Source organism: Watersipora subatra, chromosome 1 (genome assembly GCF_963576615.1).
Source record: "Watersipora subatra chromosome 1, tzWatSuba1.1, whole genome shotgun sequence".
In the NCBI taxonomy this organism is placed as follows: domain Eukaryota; kingdom Metazoa; phylum Bryozoa; class Gymnolaemata; order Cheilostomatida; family Watersiporidae; genus Watersipora; species Watersipora subatra.
This window is the reverse complement of record NC_088708.1, coordinates 28,646,699-28,674,079: the sequence shown is the minus strand read 5'-3', so window position 1 is coordinate 28,674,079 and position 27,381 is coordinate 28,646,699. Positions and strand designations below refer to the sequence as shown.

At 36.7% G+C, this 27,381-nt stretch overlaps 1 protein-coding gene across 1 annotated transcript in view; it reads left to right on the top strand.

The window, feature by feature from the left end:
* Positions 1-24,589, top strand: part of LOC137385790 (CTD small phosphatase-like protein) — a 30,719-nt gene extending 6,130 nt beyond the window's left edge. The window contains exons 4-9 of the mRNA XM_068072351.1: positions 4,152-4,256; positions 5,420-5,476; positions 8,371-8,463; positions 13,393-13,491; positions 15,946-16,032; positions 23,402-24,589. Of these exons, the coding sequence (XP_067928452.1) occupies positions 4,152-4,256; positions 5,420-5,476; positions 8,371-8,463; positions 13,393-13,491; positions 15,946-16,032; positions 23,402-23,524 (564 nt within the window). The 3' untranslated portion in view covers positions 23,525-24,589. The remainder of the gene's footprint in view (positions 1-4,151; positions 4,257-5,419; positions 5,477-8,370; positions 8,464-13,392; positions 13,492-15,945; positions 16,033-23,401) is intronic.
* The last annotated feature ends 2,792 nt before the right edge of the window (positions 24,590-27,381 follow it).

Below are 27,381 nucleotides of genomic sequence, written 5' to 3'. Positions count from 1 at the left end.
ATATTGTATATTAAGTATACATTTATTAGTGTTTTTAGCACAAATTGAACTAAATATAAGATTTTTACCAAAGTTTTATAATTACTTTTTAAAGATTTTTCGTTAACTTAACGACAGTTTTGAACTGAAGCAACTATACCGGACCAGCATAACTTTGTATTGAGCTTTAACTGTATGATCTACCATCATACCTCGACATCCGATTGCTCCAACATACGAGAAAATCAAGATAAGAACAGCATTTTGAGCAGGTTTCTTCTTTGAGATACGAGTAATATTTAAGATCGTGGCTGATTCTCGATGGCCACTTTATGGCCAAGTATGCGGGAGACTGCTTTCGAGAACATCATCGTTCGGTCTTCTCGAATCTGTTTGAATAAAAGTTTTTAAAAGGTTGGCTAAAGGTTATAGCGAACGCAAGGCAAAAAAGCGCCAAACTGGAAACAGATAATAAAACAGTAAGATGGCAAAATTAAAGTAAATTTAATAAAATATTAAAACCTAGCCTTAATGTGTGTTTAGTAAGCTAAATTCATTGAAGTTAAATTCAAAGTTTCTGTTACGCAGCCTCACAAACGTTTAGTGTTTCGAACGCTTTGCTGTCAAGTGTCTCTTAGACCTCTCTGTTAGCTACTGCGTTTGTCTTGGTAGATAGAAATATTACATTTTATTGCAGTTTTTAACAACTAAATAGGTATTTGTTACTTTGTTTGTATAGGTAGTGAATTGCAACAATTAAAACGCGTTTTTCCACCATAATATCCTGTTTTATATGGTTTTTTTCATAGTATGATGACGAATTAATTTGTATTTAGTTATTTTATGTAGGAAATAGCACCTTGAGACACGAGTAAATTGACATCCGAGCTCAGTTATAGAACGCATTACGCTCGTATGTTGAGGTATGACTGTACTGTAAGTCTGTTAGCTTATCGTGTGCTGAGGTCTTTCTCTGATGGCTCGTAGCCTTGAGGATCGGTAGGCACTCCAACTCCTGTTTAGAGCTGGAAAATTATCGTTGCTGCGACGTCTGCTTGGGAGTGAGCCACATTGGTACGAACCGTCGAGCGTGTCCATTGGCACAAACCATCGAGCGTGTCATGCGAAAAAACAAACTTCTGCAACGCTTTTGGAGCGAATCGGCTGTCTGGTTCATATCCAAACAGAGCATCACTAGTGCAGCTCCAGGTCAAAAAGGGAGGTACACATCTGGTCGTTGAGTTCTAATAATGTTGACGACTGTATGCCATTTTCGTTGCTTACTAAGATAACAAAAATCGAATTTTTATTCGCTGAAAGAATTAGTAGAAATAACAAAGTTATTATGATAAAAAGCAAAATTATGTGTGTGGTTCGACCCGCCATAAGGATAGCCCTATGTCATTCACACAGCAAGCTTAAAATTTGATGGTAGGGGAGTGTGTAAGATACCCTAACCAGTGGCTTGGTCAAGTGTCTTTTTGCATTGTCACGATCTTTAAACCGCTCTTTTTGTGACCCGGTAGTCGCTGTATATTCAACCACCCGTCTCCACATGGGAGTCAGATGTTTCATGCATTGCTCCATACCAGCTCCATTAATATGATTGACAAAAACCTGTTAAATATTTCTGTCTAATTATATATCCATTTTATCCCTTCTTCAATATATAAACTTCCTGATTGATTGGCGTGCAAGCATAATTCGTGGAATGTTTTTTCTAAAAGCCGTTATCAGTCGATTTTGCTGGGTTATAATCCTGTAGATGTTTAGGATTTAGTGTGCGTGTGTTAGCATTCTCTGGTAATGCTGTGTGCTGCTGTAATCAGTGTAGTAACTGGGTATATAGGAGTTTTATTAGGTTTGTAATAACGTCAATGAAAAAAAATGCTTGTGGGTGGTGGCATATCTGTTGCCTCGTTAATCTGTCAGCTCTGCTTCAGCAGTGATTGTTTTAACAACACTAGCGGGGTAGTTATGTCTTCAGCAACAGTGGCGCTATTGCTGTCGTGTTGAGCACAGCTGGAATTCGGTAGACCTATGATTCTATTTGGACTTTCAGGTTGGAATGACTGTAACTGATGTGGCCCATGTAATAGCCATTAGTTCCATACATTGCACTCGGGCACTGCGGTGTAGTCATAGCGTCACAGTGGCCGCAGATGGCCTACTCAGATGGTTAACTCCTCACACACTTGGTAATAATTGCACTCTCCACGGACGTTTGCTTTTGGCTGAAATACATGGTAATCAGTAGGTCATCATTGACGAAGAGATGAAATGCAGAATTGTAACCAGTCGTTCATGTTGAGTGTCTGACTCAACATTGCACGTGGTGGGGTGGGCGGGTTAGCATAACTTGTTTTGTATTACTTCCAAAGCTTCGTGTTTTGTAAGGATTTAAACTTATCTATTGGTTACAACATGGATGATGCGTCTGAAGTCTGGCAAACACATATTTGACAGCTCGGCGGCGGTGGAATACACTAACCATCTAGCGGTTGGTGTACCACAATTGTGCCCCTGGATTAGTTATAGAGACAGCAGGAAATATTATTTTGTTCATACGAATCCTAAAGCACCCTAGAGCGGTTTTGATAGTGCCACACCTCTATTCTTGCAAAACTTTCTTGTGACGGCAAGTGATGCTTCGACCCTTCAAGATCGCACTATTCACACGAATCGCTTATACTGCACAAACGTTATGCGTCGCTTCTACATCTCTTGTGCTATCCTGAAATTACTAATTTCCTTCAGTTAATATTTGTGTAGAGGTCGAGATCTGTCGACTAGCCTAATAACAAGGGAGTTGATGTTGAATCTAGATTTTTACATCTCGCTATTATTCCATATGATGTGGGTGTCAAGGTATTGTACAAACTTACTTTTGTACAAAATAGAATAGTGAATATACGTACCAAAATAGCAGTAGATATATTTGAGAATGTCAAAGCGAAACCGTAGGAATTCAACACTCTAACTACAGAAGTAGAAAGTTAAAAAAGTTTCAACAAGAGAATCAATATTATTGAGTTCATATCAAAACTGCCCAGTAATTTGAAGCCAACCAGCAGTTTAAATGCTGTTTTAAATGGTTTTTGATTGTTGTGCTATGGTATGATATTAATATGTGTATGTCATTCATATCCATCACACGCATCGCTCTTTCTCAAAAGATTAATTTAACTGGTTTGCCAATTCCATCGTTACAATACCTTACTCGCTATGTCACTGTCTTTTATTGGTTGCTTAAGGCTAAAATTTGTGCCTGGTTTGAAAAAAATTTAAAAATACAATATACGACTGTGGTTTCAAGCCCCTACAATCTTTGCTATAATAAGAGTCGTGTTTGTCCGAAACCATTCTTAGAGGTTGGGAAAACAATCACTTCCAAGGGGATTTGAACTTGTAACTTTCGGCTTCGTAGACCGACACTTTCACCTGTGCTAATCGAATGTTTTGCCATATTTTGGAATAAATGTACAGATAGCTATTACACCTGACGACCTCTTACAGACACAAGACTGCCGTGGTGCTAGTAGTAATCACATGTATATATGCAGCCAGTGCATTGTGAGTTAACTGGCTATACCTGCAACATCACTGACTACTTCTTTCTGTGTTAAGTTTAATAGATTTGTTACAGCCGATTGGATAATAGGCATGAATGATTGTTTTTTCAGTTATTACACATTTATCATTAGTTAATGCTCTGACATGGCCATTTCACATGAATGCTTTTCGTTCACTAATAATATATTTTAAAGGGAACCACTGTCAAGAATTAATTTGTTATTGCCCTTGGTGGTTCCACTATTGGTCAACGTCAAGACCAAAGGGAACTGATCAATCCGATGCATGTTGTCTAAACACGTGAATCTATGCCAACGTGACCAGCCTAATCCAGTAAAAAGCTCTTATTGCAATCAACCAGTGCAAGGGTTCCTTTCACTCGTGCGATTTCTCCTTTCCTTGTGTGACTCACCTTACATGGCTGTTGACATTCTTTGGCAAACAAACATTGTTCAATATAGCTCAATATCGTTCATATAGGTTCAATACACACGATATCACCTCGCAATCTAGTGACCTTGTGATAGGCTTGAATGAATGTTGCATAGGTTGTACAGTTGCTGCTCTCCCTTTTACGAATATGATTTGCCTTGTTTCAGAGGACTGAGTCAAAACATCTTCTTCCAGAGATTCTGCCATCAGACGTAGGCAGGAAGTGCATGGTTATTGACTTAGACGAAACTTTGGTTCACAGCTCATTCAAGGTTTGTCTCCGCAGATGTAGGCTAAGCGAGTCGGCATACCTTGAGTACCAAAAGCATAGACCTATTAACTATACTTTAATGGACTATACATTAATAGGTCTATGACCAAGAGTTACCAACTATGTTTCCATGACTCGGTTGATCTCCAAGTTTGTACCATCCGCAAGATTAAAATGTCAAAATCCGCAAGTTAAGCAAGTTTTGTTAGTCCCAAATTTGTACTAAATGTTTCCTGCTTGCGAACGGTGGAAACATCACTTGCGGATGATTCTAGAAAATACCACGGCAGCTATTCCATTTTAAACATTTCTGTACTTCAGTCATTTTTATTTTAATTTGAGCAGTTCCAAATGCACTGCTATGACGTCTGGTGTGAAACTTCTTATCTTTTTTAACAAAGAGCCCGCGTTACTCCGCATCATGCGAATGTCCATTGAAACACTTATGGCATGGTAACTCAATGTGTGCATAACTCCCAATCCATATCATGGAAACATAGTGGCTGCGGCAACTTTGTACGATATAATGGTGCCAATCACTATGTTATCACTATGATGCGCAAATTTGAGCCAATCCGCAAGTTATCCGCATCATGAAAATGGCATAAATCCGCAAGCTAAGCGAGTTTTGCGATTCTCAAAACTTTCTCGAATCCATCATGCTCGCGGATTATGGAAACAGTACTGATGCGAATGATGCGCATCAAAATACCACGTCAGCTATTCAAGTTTAAACACTTTCTTTACTTCCGTTCATCCTTTCTCGATCGAGTTTCACGTGTTTCCTTCACTAATTGCGTCGCTAATTAATTATTAACTTATAGCGTACAATTCCTTACCTTTTTTTAACAAGACGCCGGGGTCAATCCGCATCATGCCAAAGTCCATAGAAATACTTAATTCACATTATCGCGCAACTTGCACACAAATCCACATAATGCATGTCATGGAAACATAGTGCGTTGGACTGGTTGCAGTCCACTTACGCTGCCTGGCCTTGCTGCCTGGCCCTGCTGCTGTTACATAAGTTATAAGTTATCACCAGTACTAACCCTTATCAGCCTCGTCGCTTGTGTCAAGTGCTTAATGGTGATGTGTTATATATGAAGTAGCCCTCTCTGTTGACTCACACTGACCCTGACGCAGTCTCTACTTTTCTTTTAGCCCATATCAAACGCAGACTTCATAGTTCCCGTGGAGATAGATGGAACAGTGCATCAGGTATGTGGCATCTCCCTCTATCTGTAGGGTTTGGACAGTATTTCACATAAATGAACATCGAATGAAAATTGGCCGTGTTGAAAAATGAAAGGGGTATACAAGTACAAGCGTCTCTGACTCGTTAATCAAATTTGACTATGACAGGACATCTCTGTGCTTAGCCTCATTTAACTGCATCTCTCTCTTCTGATTGATCCTGAATCTAAGGTTGATTTAGCTTCCCTGACCTGGCATGTCAAAATGTTGCTAGTTATGATTTTTCCTACAGCTGTACTGCCTGTACACAATAATTCAGCTGAGTCTCCATAGTATGAAATGTATGTCCAGGCTTTTTTATATGGGTAAAAGAAATTTAAGGTTCGCGACTTCGATTTTTCTCATTAAAAATAATATTCAACTATTTTTATGCCGCGTGAGACCTTTCATTTAATTACCACAATTGTCTATAGTTGATTTTTGGTAGGCACACGTGAATCGATAAAGGACCGTACGAATATTGCGTAACAAACCTTCGTCTCTCTTGAAGCTTAATGTGGAGGCTCTAATCACTCCCCTTCATTCAATATTGATGGTCCAGTCAACTTCTGTCTTTCAAAAATTCCTTATCTAAAGCTTTCACAACACATGGTTGATGTTAAATTCAAGACTCTTGCGTATTTCATATCAAACGAGTTTTATGAAGTTTGAGACGTATGCATTAATATCAATATGGCGGACAAATAACGCTTTCATACCTCTATCGATCATTCAGATTTGTCTAAAAATTTTCCTATTGTGAGGCAACAGCTAAAACGTTATATTTTCGTATAAAGTAACCGTGTAAGGATTTTTCCGAATCAATTCTTTAAAATTTTGGCTGCTAAATAAAGTGGCAAAGCAAGCTACCATTTATACATTGGTGTGGCTTTTTAGTGAAAATCAACCTTGGTCATAGCCACTGCATTCGGAATGCAATTGTAATTGGACAATTGATAATAGGTTATAATGAATTATAGCTGCAAGTCAGATGATTGTTAAAGGTAAGAAGGATGTTTGCATTGCAGTCGTACTTATGTATGGCTTGCGGAATGTACAATACTGTTTTTATTCAGAAGCAATGTTGAACTAGGGTAGAAATCATATGCAATCACTCATGAAAGTTCAGTTTGCTGCCTGTTCATTCATCGCGGCAGCAGTATGGAAGGTAGTGATACTGCTAATATAAGGATTAGGAAGGCCGCAGTAAAGTATTGCATATACATACATGCGATAGTTTACGATCAAGGTACATTGAACTTCAGGCGCAGTTGAAACATGACTAAATACAGGATTTTGTATTTGGGTGTGTTTCACTAGCCACTGCGAATATTAGCTACTCCAGTTGAGAGGTTTGTAATTATGACATGAGCAATGTATGTTGAATCAATATTTTGTATTAGTTGTTGAGAGATTCAGTTTTACTCATCAAATGTTGTACTGCTGACAGCCTCATCAACTCCAAATTTCCTGTATCATCAGGTTTCCATGAATTAGAATTTTTTAATATTTTTCCGGGTTAGTAATTTTCCATATCAGCTTTTGTGGGAACATGATTATCCAAATCCTTCTAAGGCAGTGCTATCTGTTGAATGCTCCTCTCTCTTAGGAGGACTGCAAATATATCACTATATTATATCAACCAAACCACGCGATCTGATCCTCAAATATGTAGCCTAATTCTATGCGATCAATGTTTTGTTATGTCAATACATTTAAATAATGATATTTATATACCAAATTACCTCTGAGTAATGTGTTTCTTTTGGTTAAACACGCATGCTTCAGTCTATTCTATTCAAAGGAAATTTCGGTCGAAGATCTCGCTCTAATGTTGGTCTCAGACCAGCGCGCGACTATTTCTGTTCTACCATTGTTGCAAAAAAATGCCTGGTTGTACTCTGCCTCGCAGATCTTTAGCTATGCGATTAATTACTAAAATCTTATATGGCACTCTTACACAGTTAGATGTTAAGCGCACTGTGTGAGTGACATAGAGCTATTCCTAATACTAAAGGTGGAACACTGAGTTGCTATGTCAAAGCTTGTTTTCATTGTAATAAAGCTGCTTCACTGTTTTGTCTATTGGATTCGTCTGTTTTCCATATTGGCAGTCAGGTTTTTCGAAATTGATTCTGAACAGAAACTGGTATGTAGTAGTCCACAAAACTGACTTATGAGCTAAAAATACTGGTGACTGCCACTTTTAATTTCACACATGGTGTTGCTCACTAGCAAATCACTAGTTCTGACACAACCAGATGGCCAGGGAGCTCCTTAAAACCCTTTTGGCTCCTACAACCCACCCTCTTCCCTACTCATTCTCCAACCCCCCCTACCCATCTCCAACTCCCTTACTCTCCTCCAACCCCCTTAATCTCCTACTCTCCTTAATCCGAACCCGCTTACCCCCAACCCCCTTATCTTCCCCCCCAACCCCCTTATCCTCCTCTAACTGAGCCATCTAGCAATGAAAGTAACGGGTATAAGTTTGTGATCAGTGTTTTGATGAACCCTGTATGCCTTGACTTGTTTTCTTGGCAACTGAATGGATGTAAGCCAAGATGTTCCTTCTATACACACACCAAACCACATAGTTGACACTAGTTTAATTACCTACTGATCTGATATCCAATGTGTTCCTGGAAAGGAAAAGGGCTAGTCTAGGCCTACTGTTTGTACACTCCATATAATGACAGTACACTCCATATAATGTCCTATATATATATATATTCCGCATTCATCTCAGAACCCACATGCCTCTCACAAGCAATATATCTGAGGCTGGAGGGTGTTACATTCTCTTTATTGTTTGCATCAGCCCAGTTCCCTACTCAATCCCTACTGAGTGTGTACATCAATGCTCGGACTATTCGTAGGTTTACGTGCTGAAGAGGCCACACGTGGACGAATATTTACAAAGAATGGGAGAACTATATGAATGCATCCTATTCACAGCGAGCCTGTCAAAGGTATAGTATGGCCGTTCAGCGTTATCAGCTCTCAGCGTTGTCAGCCCTCAACGTTGTCAGCTCTCAGCGTTGTCAACTCTAAGCATTGTCAACGCTCACGCTGTCAGCTCTCAGCGTTGTCAGCTCTCAATGTTGTCAGCTCTCCTTGTCTCAAGTTTCAATTCTGCCAAATTTATGCAATAAAAATGTCATTTGATATTTTTGTTGATCAAGTGGGGCGTATCATCTCTGAGGCGTTGTATATGAAGATGCCTAGGGCTATAATATTGCGTCGTAAATACTTTGATAAACACATCTAACTGTAAACACGCTCTGTTCTCTTTGAAAAGTCTCTCCTTTTGTCAATCACTATCAGCTTTACTACGATGTTGTCTTGGGTGACCGTTCAGCTATCACAAGCTATGGGTGACTTCAACAGTATCTTAACAACGGGCGGTTCTACAGGCATCATCACACCACAGCATGCCAGTTTATACTCTTTTTTGAAGCTGCTGGTTAGCATGTGGCAGCAGGCAGATCATGATGGTTCTTTGATTTTTTTGTAAAAGAAAGGCAGATTTTTCAAAATTTTGCAAAATGGAAAAGCAAAGAAAACCCATCAACAATGATATGGTTTAACAAAAGCAGCGCTAACCAGCTGCATCTTAAATAGTCGAAACAAACTCTCAGAAAGTTCTATGTGCACTATGTTAGTTTACCAGAAGCAACGGTCAACTAGTAAATAGTTAAGTCATTGCTGTCGATTTGAAGTTAGTAAATCATTTATGGAGTTTAAAACGCCAAGATAGTCAGTTCAGGATAAAAGGCTTGTCGCTCATGCCAAATCATGAACGTCTTGGAGCTTTTCAGCAGAAATGAAAATCGGGAAATTAAAAAAAAGTTTCATTCATGCAAGCACATTTTAACAAAAATGATTTGAAGGTGGTTTTTCTATCGTGAAACAAACTAAACTTGGCCTTATCATTGCAATCAGAGGTGTGTATTCCAAACTCATGGTTGGTTGCATTGTCCGCAGTAGATTAGATATAATAAGTAAAACAGAAGAACAATATGGAAACTAGAAAGCATGGTGAATGGAGTGGCAAGTTCAACTAACGTTTGGTTACCTCTGCCAAGGCTTAGCCGTAGTTTATTTGAAATAATCTTCACTCTGGTAATTAATCATAATACAGTTGTATGGCTCGCTAGTATTTTCTATTGAATATGTATCAATGATGCGTTCCATTTAACTAAATCACCACCATTCATGACAGTTCATCCAGCAGCTTTTTAACACGCATGATTTACTATGTTAATTGTTGCTAGAAAATGGTGGCTTGTTGGACATAATAGCAATTAGCCTTGAGATGATTTTGTTATTCCCTTTTTCTCGCCGTTGGCGTTTGTCCTAGTTCCTGTTACTTCAACACGCTTTCTATGTATGTTGACCTAGTGTCTCCTATCGTTGTCTATTATATAGCAAAGGTTTTCCATTTTGTTATTCTAGTTGGCGCCTGTTTTCATTATTAGTAGGCAATGCTTTGTGGAATCAGTTGTTGGCTACCAGCCAAAAATAATTGCTACTCGTAACCGCGCTAGTTATGACAGCTTGCGTCATAGCCACCTGTTGATTGGAAGTAGAGTAGTACCTACCGCGATACAAGTTTTACTTATATTGTGATCATACTATTCTGTTCATTATTTGGGCTGAACTGAGGGTGTGAGCCTGTACCATTTGGTATTTTGCAATCAAGATGTCATTGATTTTAATAAGGGAGAGCATCGGTTGTGGTGGGCTACGCCATTGCTTCTGGTGAATTCGATCTAACTTAACTTTTTACTGGAAGCTGTTAACCTCTGATATAACCGAAAGTTCATAATTAGTAATATATTATGGCTTTGCTGAATTGTTGTTAAAATGTTTTGTTAACACCCTTTCTCCCATAGTTGATAAAGAGCAAGGTTTTTATTAGGGTTGTCATCTCTCATCTTATATTGGGCTTCTCAAAAGCACTGTCGTTAATACTCCATGCTTCTGTAGATCATTAAAGAGTGGGTTTAATAAAATAGGATTTCTACATTTGCATTTGCCACCAAATGTCTCCAAAATAATCATAAAAATCTCACATTGCTATGCAGTTTAAATCAGTGTAATTTTATAGTCACGATAGATTTCGTTTCTACTGTAAACAACGTATTAGTTGTAAAAAACATTAAAAAAACTTATCTAGTTACAGCTGGTGTTATCATTAAAAGCCCCAAAAATGTCTCCTATGTTTGATTAGATTAACAGGCTTTAGTCGAAAGCGTATTCTTAATATGCTGTCAAGAAAGAGAACCATGATTTTTAACAAGGACGATTCAATTTGAATGTCTAAAAGATATGCTATTCTTAGTGAAAAGCTTAATTTTCAAACTGATGGTGCTTATTAGCATAAAGGTCGCAACATGTCAGCGAAACATTGCTTGAGTTCACTGACGATTTCGCGGGCAATGACACTCGTGACAAACATTGTGGCAAATGACAATGAATCTGTATGTCTTAATTAGAGGTTGATATGCACGCCTATCGCTGTTGTCATCAATGGCTCACAGATTGTCAATGACTATCTACTGAAATACGGTAATTGCATTTCAATTAAACTCTGAGTTTCTCGTAAAGTCTGATAAAAAGCAGCTTGAAATAAAAATGGTTTGAAAAGTAGAATTATTAAAAATCTATGTAAAATAATTGTTTATCGTACAAGTTCGATTATAGAAATCGGTACATTAAAATGTACAGAACACAATATTTCCCTTGTGTGTTCGAAACCCGTGGGCTTTGCAGAATGGCCATTGCAAGATGAGACGGGTTCTAGGGTTTCGTAATGCCTCTCGTCTTGCCTTCAGTGCGTTCTTTAACCTTTGAGGAACATGCAAGCCAAGCTAATGGACAACAGGAGCATGAAATTCTAACCAGTCTGCAACAGGAGGCTGGGTGGGTGCATGTCATCCAGAGAATTACTAATGGCACACAGAAACGAGGGACTTTCATCAGACAGCGTAGAGAGCTGACATATCATCACTGAATGAGCATTTCTTATAGCAACATTCCTTCGAGCAGAATTTAGTTGAACGTTATTTTATACGAAGCTGTTCAGTAGATACTTCCTTAGGTTACAGATTTAATCTTGCACCTTTTTTTAGTAAATTCTGGTGATCACTGTGACTAGTTTTCTTGTGGAGTACCGTATATTTTACTCCTAATTTATATGTATTTCTATCGCTATGTTTTCATGACACGGTTAATCCGCAAATTTATGTCATAAGCAAGATGGAAACGACAAAAATCCGCAAGTTAAGCGCGTTTTGTTATCTCCAAATTTCTATCGAATGTTTCCTGCTTGCGAAAGGTAGAAACAGCACTTTCGAATGATGCGCAAAAAATTTTTGTGCAAGCTATTCCATTTTAAGCATTTTTCACGCTTCTGTCGATCTTATTTCGAGTGCGTGATGCTAAGTAGGACAATAGTCCGCTGCTATGACCTCTAGCGTAGAATTTCTTGTTTTTTATTTTCAGCAAAGCGCCGCATTAATCTGCAACGTGCAAATGTCTATTGAAACACTCAACACTCGTGCGCACAATTCTAACCCCGCTTCACCTGCACAGTTGACACACAGTGTATCTCTTTCATCACTGCTTGACCAAATCTTTCAATGTTTTGGTTTTAGCCGTCTGTTCTCAAAGTTTGTAGCCGTGTATTAAGTTGGGGATATATTTTCTATATTATCTGAGAAGCAAAAAACCAAATGAAATTTTTTATCAGCTAACATCATCTCTGTAAATGTGACTTACAATTCTGGTAGATCTGACACTGAACGCTGTGGGTATCTTAAATACTCTATTGAATTATTCAAAATATTTTTACGTGAGGTTTTATCAGAACAGTGTGCATAGTTATGACTCGATTATAGATGACATGAGAAGTCATTTACTGAAACAGAGAGAGAGAAAAAACTAGAAACATCCTATCAGTTGGGTGTTGCTAATTGACATATGATTACTTTGGGATACTGCTCATTTCTAAAATAATAAGGAATTTGCCTTAAAAGGTCCTGTTATGCCATGATAACTGAAAAATTCAGCCACCAGTTTTTGCAACATTGTTGTATATGTAAGGTTCGAACGCCGTTAATTCATTAGCCAGCCGCCCTAAATAATAATATGTAATTCCTTTTGTACGGTATTAAATGACTGGTCCAAGTTGTAGCTAGTATTAGAGTTGTTACTAAATATGCGTGTTCGTTTTGTCTTAGCCAATTAGAAGAATACTGATTCAAATAACCTAACATTTTCTGATTCTACATAAGACTCAGCTTAACAACTCTGGGTTGATAGATTGTTTCACGTGGACATGACCCAGCAAATATTTGAAGTAAAACCAGACAATTTGTCCCTGTTGGATACTATGAAATCTTCAGCTAACATTGTTGGCAATACGCTGTAGAATACCCGCTATGAATCACTCAGCTCTTCACATGCCTATTGGTCAAATAATGATGATGTAGGCAAACCAGTGCCAATTGGTGTGCCCTGGTAGCGCCATGGGCATATTTGCTAAACTGTATTATGTACATCCCTGGAGCGCTGTGAGCGACGCCTCCAGTAAATGCTAGCAGTGCTTTCCGGTAGTCACGTAAGTTTTCTCCAGGATAGGTGACAGTGTTTGTGATCACATTGTCTTTAGCAGCTAGCCAGTTAGTTTAGATCATTTGATCTCATCTGACATCTTCATAGAGCCAAACCATATAATTATGTCCCAGCGTCTAGTGCATTGACCCTACTTATAAACGCATATTGTCTCAATAGTTCTAAGCCTCTTACTGGTTCCCTCCTCATGTTCTTTACTGTCGTAAGGCAATTAGTCGTCTTGTACTGCTGCTCTCATCTTCCCTTATTCTCTCTTGCAGTATGCTGATCCAGTCGCTGATCTTCTAGATAAATGGGGAGTCTTTCGTATGAGGCTATTCAGAGAGTCATGCGTGTTTCATAGAGGCAATTATGTGAAGGTAGGTTTTGATAATTGCTGTCCTTTTCTGTTTCGATGTTCACCTAATGATATGAATAAAATGTGGTGTGGGAATATGAGATAGATCGTGACAAAACAACACGGAATGGTGCACTCATATTAGTTTTGCGATAGCGATTCAATTTGATAAAACAATTCTGTTGCACATTTTCATCTGAATTTCATGCAAACGATGTAGGAATTATCATGTTTAGGATTTATCATTAAGTGTTGGTTTTGTTTTAATTCTAATCAAAGCACTTTTCATTGGAAAATTTTGTCTGTTTATCTGTTCTTAATAATTCAATATGGTAGTTATGGGAATTTTTGCTAAGGTATGATAGTTTAGGTATAAATAATAAACTGTAGCAGCGTTTTTAAATTTTAGCCTCAATAGCTTAAATTTATAATTTTGTACTTCGACTGAAGTGCTGTGATTCTCTGAAGCATAGAATTTGACGCAGTTGAGTTTGGTGTTCTGTTCAAATAAATAGCAAAATGATCAGGAAATGCTTTCAAGTTTAAATCATAAATTGTCACAGCATTCCTAGATTTGTGATGAAAAATCACAAATATGCAAGAGCCCACTTTAGCTATTTGTTGGTTGGGTGGTTTTGGATTGCATCATTATTGTCACGTTGGGAAATTACTGCCCATGTTAAAGGTTAACGGACGACCGAAGTATTATTGCATTAATAGCAACAAATAATATTGCAGATTGAGGTTTAAGAAATATTTTTGGTTGATTTCAACCAAATACCAGGTTTTATCAATATTTTCAGGTCGTGAAGATGGACTGAAAAATTCGAGATATTTGAAAAATATCCACCTGAACCAGCTAACTGTAATATTAAATTGCTAGGTTTTATCTAGGTTATCTGAAAATTGTCCATTCAAAATCCTTACTTATGAAAGCAGAGCAGGCGTTAATATCCTTTAAACAAGACTTCCAAGAATGGCTAATTTTTCCTGAAAATTTTTTTAATTTTCTACTTTTGTGAAGAAGGAAGTTCTTGCTAGTGCTATAACCTTTCATATAACCTTCTATAACCTGTTTTTGCTTCAATTCAAATTTTTTTTCAAGTCACATTCACACGAAATGATTGCAATCGGCAAATTTGCAATCAGATCTTGAAACAGAATAGTAATGCATGTTGACGTGTAATTCGAGTAATTACATCAAGAATTTTTATAGCGCTATTGGTTTGCCTTCATTCTCGACCATTAGAATGCATTGCTAGATGGGCTATTGGTAATAGCAAATAATGTTAACTTTGTAATATTGATTATTTACCATCTAACATGCTGGTAAAAAAATAATATGCAGTAAAACTAGTAGATGAGAAATGTTGAATCACTGAAATACATTCGTGACTTCTTATTGGTCAATTGGAGAAAACAAATCACTTGAACTCAAGCTAGATTGATAGCTGATGATCATGATTGGTCAAGTATAATCATGTGGCGTTTTTTGGTTAATTTTTAGTAAAATGACTTATCGGACAACTATTTTATAGTAACACAGGAAATCTATTTTGTACCTGGGCAGGTGCCAACTGCTAGCTCTATTTTTCAATCATGATTGGTCATAGAGATCAACTTACACAAAATTTTAGTAGATTTTATAAGAAAGTGTCGGTATTTTTCTATCATTTGCGATTGTTTTTCATGTTTGAGTTGATCTAATTGCCAGTATGTTTCATGATTGAAATCAACAAAACTTGGTCGCTGTTAAAACGCTCAAATCAATCGAAAGTGTAATTATGACGTCTATAGTTGCAAAGAGACTGACAGAATACAAACGCGTAATGCTGCAACTTCAATGAAACAGCCGATATCGACTACAGCAGCGAGAGCAACTAGTGACATCATTTCGCATGTATTTTTCATTTAAGCAATTTAAACCGTAATCAAGTTTTGAATCTTGAAACATCTAGGCAGTCAGATCACCGCAAACATCAAAAACAATCGCAAATAATAGAAAAATACTGACACTTTCTGATAAAATCCACTCAAATTTTGTTTAAGCTTATCCTGAAAAGTCTCACAAACAGCCAACACTACTCTCATGGAACTGCATTTCTAAGCAATAGAAAAATTAGTGAAAGACAAGACATGTATTGGTTGTCCATAACTTCACTGCTCGCTAGTCATATCCTGTAGGATCAGTGATTGCAGAGCTGTTATGCATCTTTACATAATCATATTAAGCCAGTAATGCTGCTTCAGGCCAGGGTAGTCTAAGTAATGCCTTCTTTAGCATCTGCTCTGCCTGCATGGAATGCTTGTTATATATATATTACGTTATATGTTATCAACACTGCGTTTAGCTCAGTGGTTAGCATTAACGCTAAGGTCACCGCAGTGCATTGCGTGGGTCTGCTTGCGGCTGCATGCCAAGGTAATTGAGAAGATAATTAGGCTACTTCGTAACCTTTGTCTGTTCTTTTGACAGGACCTGAGTAAGCTCGGCCGTGACCTCTCTCAGATTCTCATAGTCGACAACTCTCCAGCCTCGTACATATTTCACCCCGACAATGCTGTATGTAACCTTAATCCTACTCTTGACCAGCCGTTTTGCTTTGGTGTCGGCTTTATCTTTCCCGATTAGATAAACATGGCGTTGATTTATCTTTACTTGAATTTGAAGAGATAATCGGGGAACTTTATAGTCGTAGCCATCCACTTCTGCGTGTTTAGGGGTGTCCAAAATGTCTTTTATTTCCTTGTTTGATACTCTGTGGAATCATGATACACCCTTGCTAGTTATGCCATTAGTAATGTAAAGCATGTTTTCGACAGATGGTAATTTTAGTAAACATAAAGCTAGGCTTGTGTCAGTGTGATTTTTATTGTCGTAATTTTGCAGTTGCCAGACTTCAACTAGTGTGAATGCACAATTAGTTTTCTGTGTGGAGTTTTGTCACACCCTTTTCCAATACCACTGGGAAGATTTTTCAATACCTCTGGGAAGTCGGGTTTACTTCAACACTCAAATCTCTCGAGTCAATCACAACAGCTTTACTGGCGTTCTACTAACATGACTAACGCTTTGAAAGTGTAGCTAATTTATCAAGTCTCCTACACGGTTAGCTACACACATACATCAAACTCATGTATGTTTTAAAGAATGGCAGGAATGCTGAGCCCATATTTCAAAATAAGGTTGTGATGTCAACAGGGAATTGATGCATGTCCCGCATGCTCGGGATCGCGTTTGTCTTCAAGCCCTAATAGAACCATAATATAAGAACACCTCAAATGCTGAAACTCTCGTCTGGTTAGTCGTATCAGCCAATCTATTGCAACATGGTAATGTTATCATTTTCAGTTACTTTTTGCAAATATTAATGTGTCCGTGTCTCTAACAGAATTAACCAGTCAGTGTTAAAGGTGTTATTTCAATAATAAATTGACGAATGTATTCTGCGGATGTATTCTGCGCTAGCGATCAGGTAGCTAGCAACTAGTGAAATTGTAATATAAGCATGGATCAACTTCTGAAACTCCCATTTTGTTAGTAGTACTAGCCTAAAGACTTCTACTAAATGCAAATCAAAGGGAAACTGAAAATTTTTTTTGAATGATCATGGGGACTTCAACAAAGTTGACCGGTTTTTCAGAGATAAAAATCAGTTCAATTAACGCTTTAAGTATGGAGGGTTAACAAATTTGTTTACTAGCTTTTTTCCTAGCTAATTTATACGCATATAGTCCAAGATGTGAGTGGTATATCCTGAACATCATCGTGTAGGACTTGTCAGCTGTGATATCGATGCCTTCTGTTGGTGTAAAAAAGCCTTTTTAAGTGCTCTTTTTTTTAGGAATTGCGGTTTTTAAGATTTTTGACTCGCAGCTCAAGAAAAACCAGCTGCAGTCTCGTTTGCTCTGAATAAGTTAGTGTTACTCGCCTATATCCCATTTGGACGTCTTTATAATATATAGTTCATTTTTCAGCATAACCGTCTGCTTTTGAAGTTTCCGTGTGGTCAAACTTGTACCGGATGATACGCAAATATCTAGCAGATATCTGGTGTATTACAGATATCTGGCGTATTACTCAAGATGGATCTTAAAAATTTCCCGACAGTCTGGTCATTATTCTAGCAATTACTAACGTAGCTAATGTCACAAGGCCGATGATTAGAATAAAACAAATCTGTTCTTTCTACTTGCAATAGTGAGTTATTAAAAAATATTGAATACCGTTATTTGCCATAGCTTTCTGTATATAAGTCGTGGACGGAGAGACAAATAGACCTTAGCGCATGTTAGCCGTAGGCAAACATATATAATAGAGGTAGGCACATAGAATAGGGACATAGCCACACATAATATATAGAGGTGGGCATAGATAGAATTTTAATAAAATATTTTCTCTAACAATGTTATTGAAACAAAATAGAAATAAAATGGAATAGTTAAGGTTTGTATGCGAAAAGAATGACGGTAGCTAAACATAGCATCGCTTTTCTCTTGAATATTTCTGTATAGTATTGGGCCGACAACTCCATGGCTACATTAAATCCGCCATAATTATCTAGTAGCGGCTCAACTCGGCGGCAATCTTGCTCTCTTTGAGATTCGACTTAGTAACCTCCAAGACAAATGTTGGTAGACAAAATGCGTCTGCTTACTGTACCAAGCTCATGCCAGAATTTAATACCATAAAACTAGCTTATAAACAGCAAAATGTGTGATAAAGTTTGCTTGGTGTTGTCTTTCATTTTCGTTTGAATTACTCATAGAAATAACCAATTTAGTTACATCAAAAGAAATATGTTTGACATGAACATTTCAATACAAGATTAATCTATCCAATACACGGAAATTAGTTGAGATATAAATAGCTTTCCTACACGCACCTTGCTGAGACAACTCTGGGAAATTATATAAATAAATATTTTATTTGCGTTTACATCATAGCTTCTTATCTTAATCTATATCATTCCCACCTTAGGTATATATAGCAAAATGCGTTGTTTGTCAAATAAGAGAATGTAAGGCCTGTTTGAATGATTTGTGAGCGTAGAAGTATCCTCGCTTGTTTTTTTCCTAGTGGTTACGTGGATTTACCATCAATCAAAGCTTGCTAACCTCAAATTGTACTTTACAGACCATTTGTGACTCATTCCAATGTGCCTAAGTGATTTGATTAAATATCTTGAATATCGTTTCACTCACCAATCACTACTCACTCGGGGATGATAGTTACTCTAGTGAAGTGCTGATCTAAATTAGAGTGATACTCTCTGTTATGGTTGTTTTTTCAATTGAGTGGCGATTCTGTTTTGAAATTTATTGCGACATGGCAGCCTACAAGCCAAGATACTTTTTAGAATTTAAATTTGCGTGTACTGTGCTGTTTTATTGTTGCCATAGAATGGGATTTACAAAAAAGACTTAATCACCGTGTTTCCATGCTTCAAATGGATTTGGAGTTGCTTCCACTCCAAATCATAGAAATGGTAAAATCCGAACAGATCAACTCCATTTCGCTTCACTAAATTTGTGCGAAGGCATTCGCATTGAGACTACTATTCGATGTCATAGAAACACTCATTGTGAATGAATTCGAATCGATAAAACCCAGTTACGCTCTCAGCAGTAGAGGTACAAAAATTCAGCTCATTTTATCACACTATGGCGCGGATATATTCTCACCATTATTACCAACGATAGGTTGCGCATACACCGATGATGAGATAATTACTTTGTTATTTATTTTATTACCTTATTCATTAAATAACTGAACCTACCGATTGTATAGATGCCCACTTCACTGGTGCTAACCTCTTCCTAGGCTTAAATCTTCTAACATAGAAAAAGTGTTTTATTAAAAGTGATTGTCGTTCATGCAACCTTTGAAGTAATCGTTGTATAGCAAGTAGCGAGTTCTCGTGCTGTTTTGTAATATAGAGGAATAATATTATTAATAATAAAAAAAAATTCTGATCAGGTATCCTGGCTGAGTTAGTGCAACTGTTACAAGTGTACGAAGCAGGAATTGAAAAGTGGCTGTGACCTGAAAGCGAGTCCACTTTAACAAGTTACGTTTTGAGAAGTACACCGCTCGTCTTGGAAAAATCGATAAAATGCAACTCCGAATAGTTGAAACGGTAGGGGGTGAGTTCGTTGGCAGAAGTCAACTCCTAATCCATTCGAAGCATAGAAACTCAGTGATTTAGCAAGCAATTTATTTAATGGAATCGTTTGAGGATACTAACTAATTTTCTACAAATCACGGAGAGTTAATGATATAATGGGTGGGAGCCTAAAGTCTTTACTCTTTTGGTATCTTATCGAAAAAAAAATCAAAGTGCTATAAATGCCATTTGTTGATTTTCATTGAAGACAGATAAATCAAAGCTCATAGCTAATAAATCTCAACCTGACCTTTAAAGCTGTAAAAATGTGTTGATAAATTTATATTAGAGCCATTTGAGAACTTTTGCAAGAATATTTAGTTAAAAAAAGCATACTGCACTTTTAGCTTAATACATTCTCTTTCAACTATTGCCATGAGATCAGATAAAACAACAGGAGAGCACGCACAGATATGTTTAACCACAATGTGAATTTTATTACCCGTGCAAAAAATAGGGTTCGATAATAGACTTCACCTGTCTTTAGAAAAATAGTTAAAGTCGGTTCAACTCGAAATGGTGGGCTGTTTTTACTGAACTAGTCGGTTTTTTTTAGAAACAAAATACAATTCATAACATAAGAAAAGTTTATAACTTTGAGTATGGAGACAAATATGGTTACTAGCCTTTTCACGACTAGCTTATCCATTCATAGTCAAACCTTGCCATATGAGGTAATCTGTAATGATATTTGCTTCGTATATCGCAACAAAAATTATTATAATGCATTTTATTTAATTCGTTTCGCAGTCTGAAAACCTTAATGATAAATATATCAAGTAAATAGATATAGCATTAAATCAAATGTATCATATGATGTAAAACTATTTGGAAATTGAATTTAAAAATCTGAATTATTAGTAAAAAGTGGAATAAATAAAACAATAAATAAAGAGAAGCTTTTATCGTCATATCGCTTTGACGTTGAAGACAGATGAGTATTGCTGTAACCTTCGTGATACAAAAATAGTTTGTGTACAGGTAAAGGTCACGACAGAGATGCCGAGCTAGTCTAACTTTTAAACTACGTAGATTTCATTTATTAACATACTTATATATTTGCGTTTTTATTTTGATATTTGGACATTCATTTTCAAGTGTTACCTGCCAGCCTTTCCAATTTCACTGGTTTTGACTTTAATTTCTTGGCGCCACTTTCACTTTCTTCCTTATGATAACTACTAGATGGTTTTGAGATACTTTAAGGAATTGATTTGCAGATGTGTCTGTACGCTTGTCAATTACTCGCTGGTTCAATTCTAAGAAATTCTTTTCACAATTTTTACCACTTGCACTCTCCTGTAAATTCATTGAGCTAGAAAGGTATGAAGCTGTTTAGTAGCTTTGCTGCAGTATTAGTTAAGAAAGATAGAACCAACAAATGTGAAAAATAACTGTGTTCATATGGACTGATTTATGACTGTTGTTTTCATAAATTTTTGACTGTCTTATTTTGTAAATTACTTCGAATGTCGACACACATATTTGCTCAAATTGTGCGTATATGTCGACTTAATTCATATGTAGAAGCGATCATAAGTCGATGCTTGACTGTACATTGTCTTTAAAGGGCTTTTTAAGTCTTATCTGTTTCTTCTGACTGAGTCTTACGATTTGTGCGTCGTTCTTTGAATATGCCGAAACAGTTTGCAACTGGCCTAAAATGTATGCTTTAATACTTGTTCTAAGGTAAGAAAAAAGAATGTTTTTGGTGAAATCAGTTTTTTAATCTTAAACTCTCACTCTCCGTGATGGTAAATTATTATTAATAAGTATGTTATAGTGCTGCAACCTCACCTTATAGATACTTAACAGTGCCATCATGCATGGATCATTTGCTTAGATTATATGATACATCTGCAACCTTGTGGAAAAACATTTGAATTTTGAGCATAACCTTGGTGGATTTGAAGTGTTGATTGGTTTAGCCGTATCGTTTTAGAAAGAAGTTGTATCTCTTCCATTTATTTCCAAGTTCTAGCGTTTTTTTGCATCATCTTGTGATGAGCCATCAGACGATATTTAAAGGTTGACTTGCAATAAAATTCACATTACAGTTATTTGGTATCAAAAGATTCACCTTTCCTTACTCTGTTGTGTTGTAGGTGCAAAATATATGGGAATGTGATTACAAGCTCTTAAAAGCTAAAAAACGAACAGTTAATCGCAACCACACGAGACCCCCCCCCCCCCCCCGTAGTTTGGATTTGCTTTCCAAAACGGCTCAAATGGGACATAGTTGTTACAGGATGGTTTCTGTTTACACTTTCATGCAATCTCATTCGTCGAAATATTTTCACAAATATACTTCACGCATTCAATAAAACCATGTCTATTGTTCTTACGCGTCTGTTTTATCGTCATTGTAATGCTGTCACCTTTAGCACCGATATCTTTTAACTTACCGTAAAAAATCGTTAAACTTTTTAACCTGAGCTCGAAGGAGTGCATATCATTGTCTGATAATCATGACGAGCCTGTTGGTCACCTGTGATACTCGAAAAGTCCTGCAGAAAGTATTTGCAAAGTACTGGGTCACATGATCAGATTACGACTTGCCGATTAGACCAAGCCGAAACAAAACTGTAAAGTAGCGAGCATCTATATTTGATACGGGGTCTTCGGTAAAACCAGAAGTGTTTGTCATAAACTAGTGCTACGATAAGTTTATATTGAGCTTTTTATTGGTCTTTCAATTCACGTGAGAACATCACGTGACAAGACAATAACCAAACTGTACTGAATACGTCAGATAAATAAAGAGATTCCAATCTACGGCGGCTTTTTGCTTTTGAGCTTTTAAGAGCTTGTAATCACATTTCCACGTATTTGGCACCTACAACACAACAGAGTAAGACATGGCGAATCTTTTGATACCAAATAACTGTAATATGAATTTTGTTGCAAGTCAACCTTTAAAGAAGTATACATCACAGTTCTGTCTTTGAGAACTTTTGAGAAATTCTAGAATGATTCTTAAAACAAATGCTGAAATTGAATTAATGAAATATGTATACTATTTTCAAAGTAGAACATTGTTCTGTTTTAAAACAGTTTATTTTTATGTTTATCATTTGTATATGTTTGCAGTAATGTATGCAATTCTCTCTACTTGCGCATTTATTTAGACAAAGTTACTGCATGTGAATGTAGTTTCTAATAGCAACTCGCCTTGCCATGATCAAAAACAAGTATTCTTTGTCAAACATAAACTAATTTACTAAATACTTTAGGTTAGTTGTATTTGGCATGCGGTGATACATGTGTTGTATCAAGAGTAGCAAGTGTTTGACAACCAGCCAACATATTTATCTCTAAAGTGAAATGTGATCATCTGATATAGTCATGTGATATCTATAGTATATACAATTTCAATGTAGTGCGGCAAAAACCCAAGGCTTTGGAAAATGTTTGTCTCTACTGGAATATACTTTGAATACGATTTTTTTTCAAGATAATTACCGAATTTTTTTGTAAATTACAATAAAATATTTATGTTTTGTTTTAAAAATGGCTGATTTATTCATCTAACTAACATGTATGTTTACAATATTGTGTTCAAAGTTTTCTATTGATCGCTTCAGTGTCAGCTCTGGGGGTTCTCAAATTTAGTTATAAGTTGACTATGAATAATAGTCACTGTTACTAACAGGACATGAGGTCCAACATTTGGAGAAATCGATTGTCAGTTAGCTTTGTATTTTGTCATTCTCTCCCCTGTAGTTTATCATTGTCAACACTTGAAGTGTTCTTTATTATTAATAGGTGCCTGTAACTTCCTGGTTCGAAGATATGGCTGACCGAGAATTGCTAGACTTGATCCCCTTCCTTCAACAACTCAGCACAGAAAAAGATGTATACGCAATGCTAAGTCATCAAGGAGGCTAGTAGTTGTTTCCACTATGGGGACATAACTTCGTAAAAGCTCACACTTGTGCTATTTTCTACTTATCTACATTCACACGACATTCTATGCACTTTCTATGAAGATTTGATGAGATTGTAAATATTTTGAAGTTACTGAAAAGTCAGTGCGCCGTTAGTAGGTGGATGTCTAGAGCTAATCATAGCATATGCAGGCAAGAAACAAGCATATGCTATTCTTAAAAGATGATGCCATTGGTTTTTTAGGAATCAAAACCTACTTAATTTTGGAGGTTGAATGGTATTGTAGCTGTGATATTGTCTAACCTACGTGAATGCCGGGTGTACATCCGAAGTAATCGTACTATTTCTAGATATTTTGACCATTAGGTCCGTGACTGGTAAGACAACGCTTGCGGTGTCGATGAGAGTCTTTTCAGTGATTGCTATTATATGCTAACCTACATTCATTGTTATTTTTGTTTAAAATCTTTAAAAACAAAAGTCAGAAAAATGATAAATATGTAGGTTAACCACATATTTGCTGATGTTTTGAATTGTGAAGTGTTTGCACACAGTATGAGATACAGCTGTGTCAGTTCTCTTATATATGCTCAATTATTCTGCTTTCGCGAGCTGTTCTAAAATATCTTATTGCTTGGCAGCAATTTTTCATTGCGATAGCATCATTTCCGGTTCATCTGTTTTGAATGTTCACGAGTAGCTACATATTTTTGATACATAGCAGCCTCAATTTTGTGTTCACGGATAACTCACACTGTTAACATTACGGTTATTTTCGTAAATTCGTTTTTGGTTTATTACCTCAGATTTGGTAATTCACAAAAGAGATTTACTGCTTATTTTTTTACCCATGATGTTGCCTATTTTCATATCTCTGTACATAAATTTACCATGAGTTATTATTATGCTATGCCATCTGTAACTATGTACATAATAAGGTCAATAGGATTTTATGGCTTGTACTACTTTCATGCCGCTATATATATATACCTCCAGGCATATACAAGGGTCATTTTAATTTTGTTTTTCTATTGACTGACCATTTTTAACAAATAAAATATTTAATCAAAAACTCTTTGTTATATTGCACTATGCACTTCCATACATGCTGGTATTACCTATCGGTGCATCATATTTGTCTCATTCACATAGTTTTAAGAGTCGTCTGACCTGGTTGCCGTGAACAAACAACTTGATGAGGATCAATCATATTTGATCTAGATAAAGGTGGAATGTTCCCAAAACTTTCATCAAACCTTTAAACGACGGATTCTAGTGATTTGACAGTTTTCAATGATGCTTAGTTTATGTTGTTTCTATTTTGACGGTCACAGAAACAAATGTCAGTGCCACTTGACCAATTCTTATAGTTCCCTCTTGTGAAAAGTTATCTTCTCTCTATTGTCTGATTAGTTACATTCTACATAAGAGTGTGTATGTGTATGTAAGTTTTCTAACCATTGCTTGTCTAAAAATTTCAAACCTTGTTTAATGATCTAAAATAATTAAATCTTTCATTTCATACGCCTGCATGCTCCTATCAGCCTGGTTATTAAAATCCAAAATTGTAGTAATTTTGAAGCATTCATAAACTAAGACTAACCTGTTTATAGCTTGAAACAATCTTATGGCCAAGTGGATATTATTGGATACTGACGGTGCCTGAGATTTCTTTCATTTCAAGTCAGAAAACTTGCAGGTGGGTGTATAAGAGGCTGGTTCTCAGGAAATAGACCGAGTTTTGAATCCAAATATTCAAGCAACCTCGCAACAGGCACAGAACACATGTGAATTTTGGATGAAATTGGCCAAAAACATGGAAACAGATAGCATTTATGCAGACTAACAAACACACACAATGACAAAGTGGTATTGGTTAAAATCTATATTACTAAAATATTCAACACAATAATAATAGTGATCATTGGCCAATTTTCGATGTAAAACTGCTGCATGTGAGTGCGTCTCAACTAAAACCCAGTACTTCATATAATTACCTTTTAACTATGATAATATAAAGTAATTTTCTCCAAAATATGCTTTTCTTTAACAATACTTATACAAGCAGCCATTTTTGTATTACATTGGTTACCTATTTAATCATAAAGAAAACCTTTCCCATATACACCGACTTCATAGCTGCCAAGTCTTGTGTTTATGTTTCTACTTTCAAGCTTTCATGGTTCTCCATTTTGTATGCTAATGTTGAAACATCCATATATTGATGCACCTTTTATAAACAAAAGTCAGAATATTAACGTCAAGAGTGGGTACATTCTTTACTTAGACTACTTACTTGAAGATACTTACATTCTATACTTACTATAGATTTCTCTAGATGCAAATAGTTTTGTATCATCTCAATCTATAAATACTCTTTCTATACAACCAGAACATCTTCTGAATAGAGAGTTCCCTTGATTATTATTAGCAGTGTTCGAAATGGGGGAGTACGCAGGGGTACGGCGTACCCCTAAGAAAGATTAGTGGGGGTACTCCCTAGGAGGCGTACCCCCTCATATAAGGTTACTCATATCTAATTAAATGCGGTAAAATCGGAATGAAGTGAAATATTCACACAACGTTTTTTTCCTTTTCTTCCCGAACTTATATTAGTTCGAGTTCATTACACCGACAACAGTGCGCGTTTTCGAGACGAGAGAATTATGCTACTGATCTTTAATTTCTTCAGTTAGTTTGTTGCTATTATAGCGGATCAACTAGATTGTTTTGTTGAAAACCTGAGAACCGATCAGTTTTCTATCAACCGACACAATTGACGGGACCCTGTGTCGGCCGCCCTGTGGAATCCTCGAATAGCTTAAGATTAATCATTGCTTGGATTCTTCTCTTGTGTTTTGGATGGTAGTTTTGAATAAATTCTTGCTTATTATTATTAGTTTTTTCGTTTCTTTCAATTCATAATGAAACGGCATGGGCCAATAGATAACTTCTTTAAAGGTGAGTAAGAATTAGTGACTGTCATGAATTTAGAGTCTGCATTTAAAAAAATAGTGAATGACTGAGCTTATATAATAATATTCATGGTGGGTTGGAGATGAGACTGTCTTGTGTCTGGGGTCTGTGTGGACTGTCCATAAGGTTTTTTGACTCACTCATGCTACAACCTGGAGTCTCCATAGTCATAGAGCACACAGGTTGTGCAGCTAAGCCCACTTTTAATTTCTTACTGGACACAACACAGGGTTTTAAGTTATGGAAAACAGCATAATTTAGGAGCATTCATGCTAAAAATCTCCGGGGGAGTACCCCCGGACCCCCCTCTACTGAGAGGGCACAGAGCCCCTCTCAGACTCACCCTGTGAGCGGCGAGCAGGGCCTTTGGCCCTAGATACCACCCTCCTGGCATGACAGAGAGTACCCCCAAGAATCTCTCTCCACTTCAGACACTGATTATTAGCGTGATGAAACTTTATTCTGTGTATTTGTGCTGTTTACATATCTTGCAAAACTTAGTGTAGTTTGAAAGAGGCTGACTACTAGACAAAAATTCAACTTCCTTTCCTCTGCTAAAACTGGTCTTATTAGGGTATGTAACACCCATAGCTCAGAGATGGTTAAAATTCACTATTCTGATTGGTCGATTCATTCCTGCTTGCTGATTGGTTCACAACTATGCACCCCAAAGCAATTGTTCAACCAATTATATAGAAAATAACAAATATTATATAAATAGCCTATTTTAACACAAACAATTTATATCTTGGATAGTATACATTTGACACTGTATTTTAGTCCTGAGGGTGGAGGTCTTGAGGTCCCTTAATAGTCTCTTCACATGATATGAAGTTGGTTTAGATTATCTGACCTTCAAATACCTAATTTGACTAGTTGGA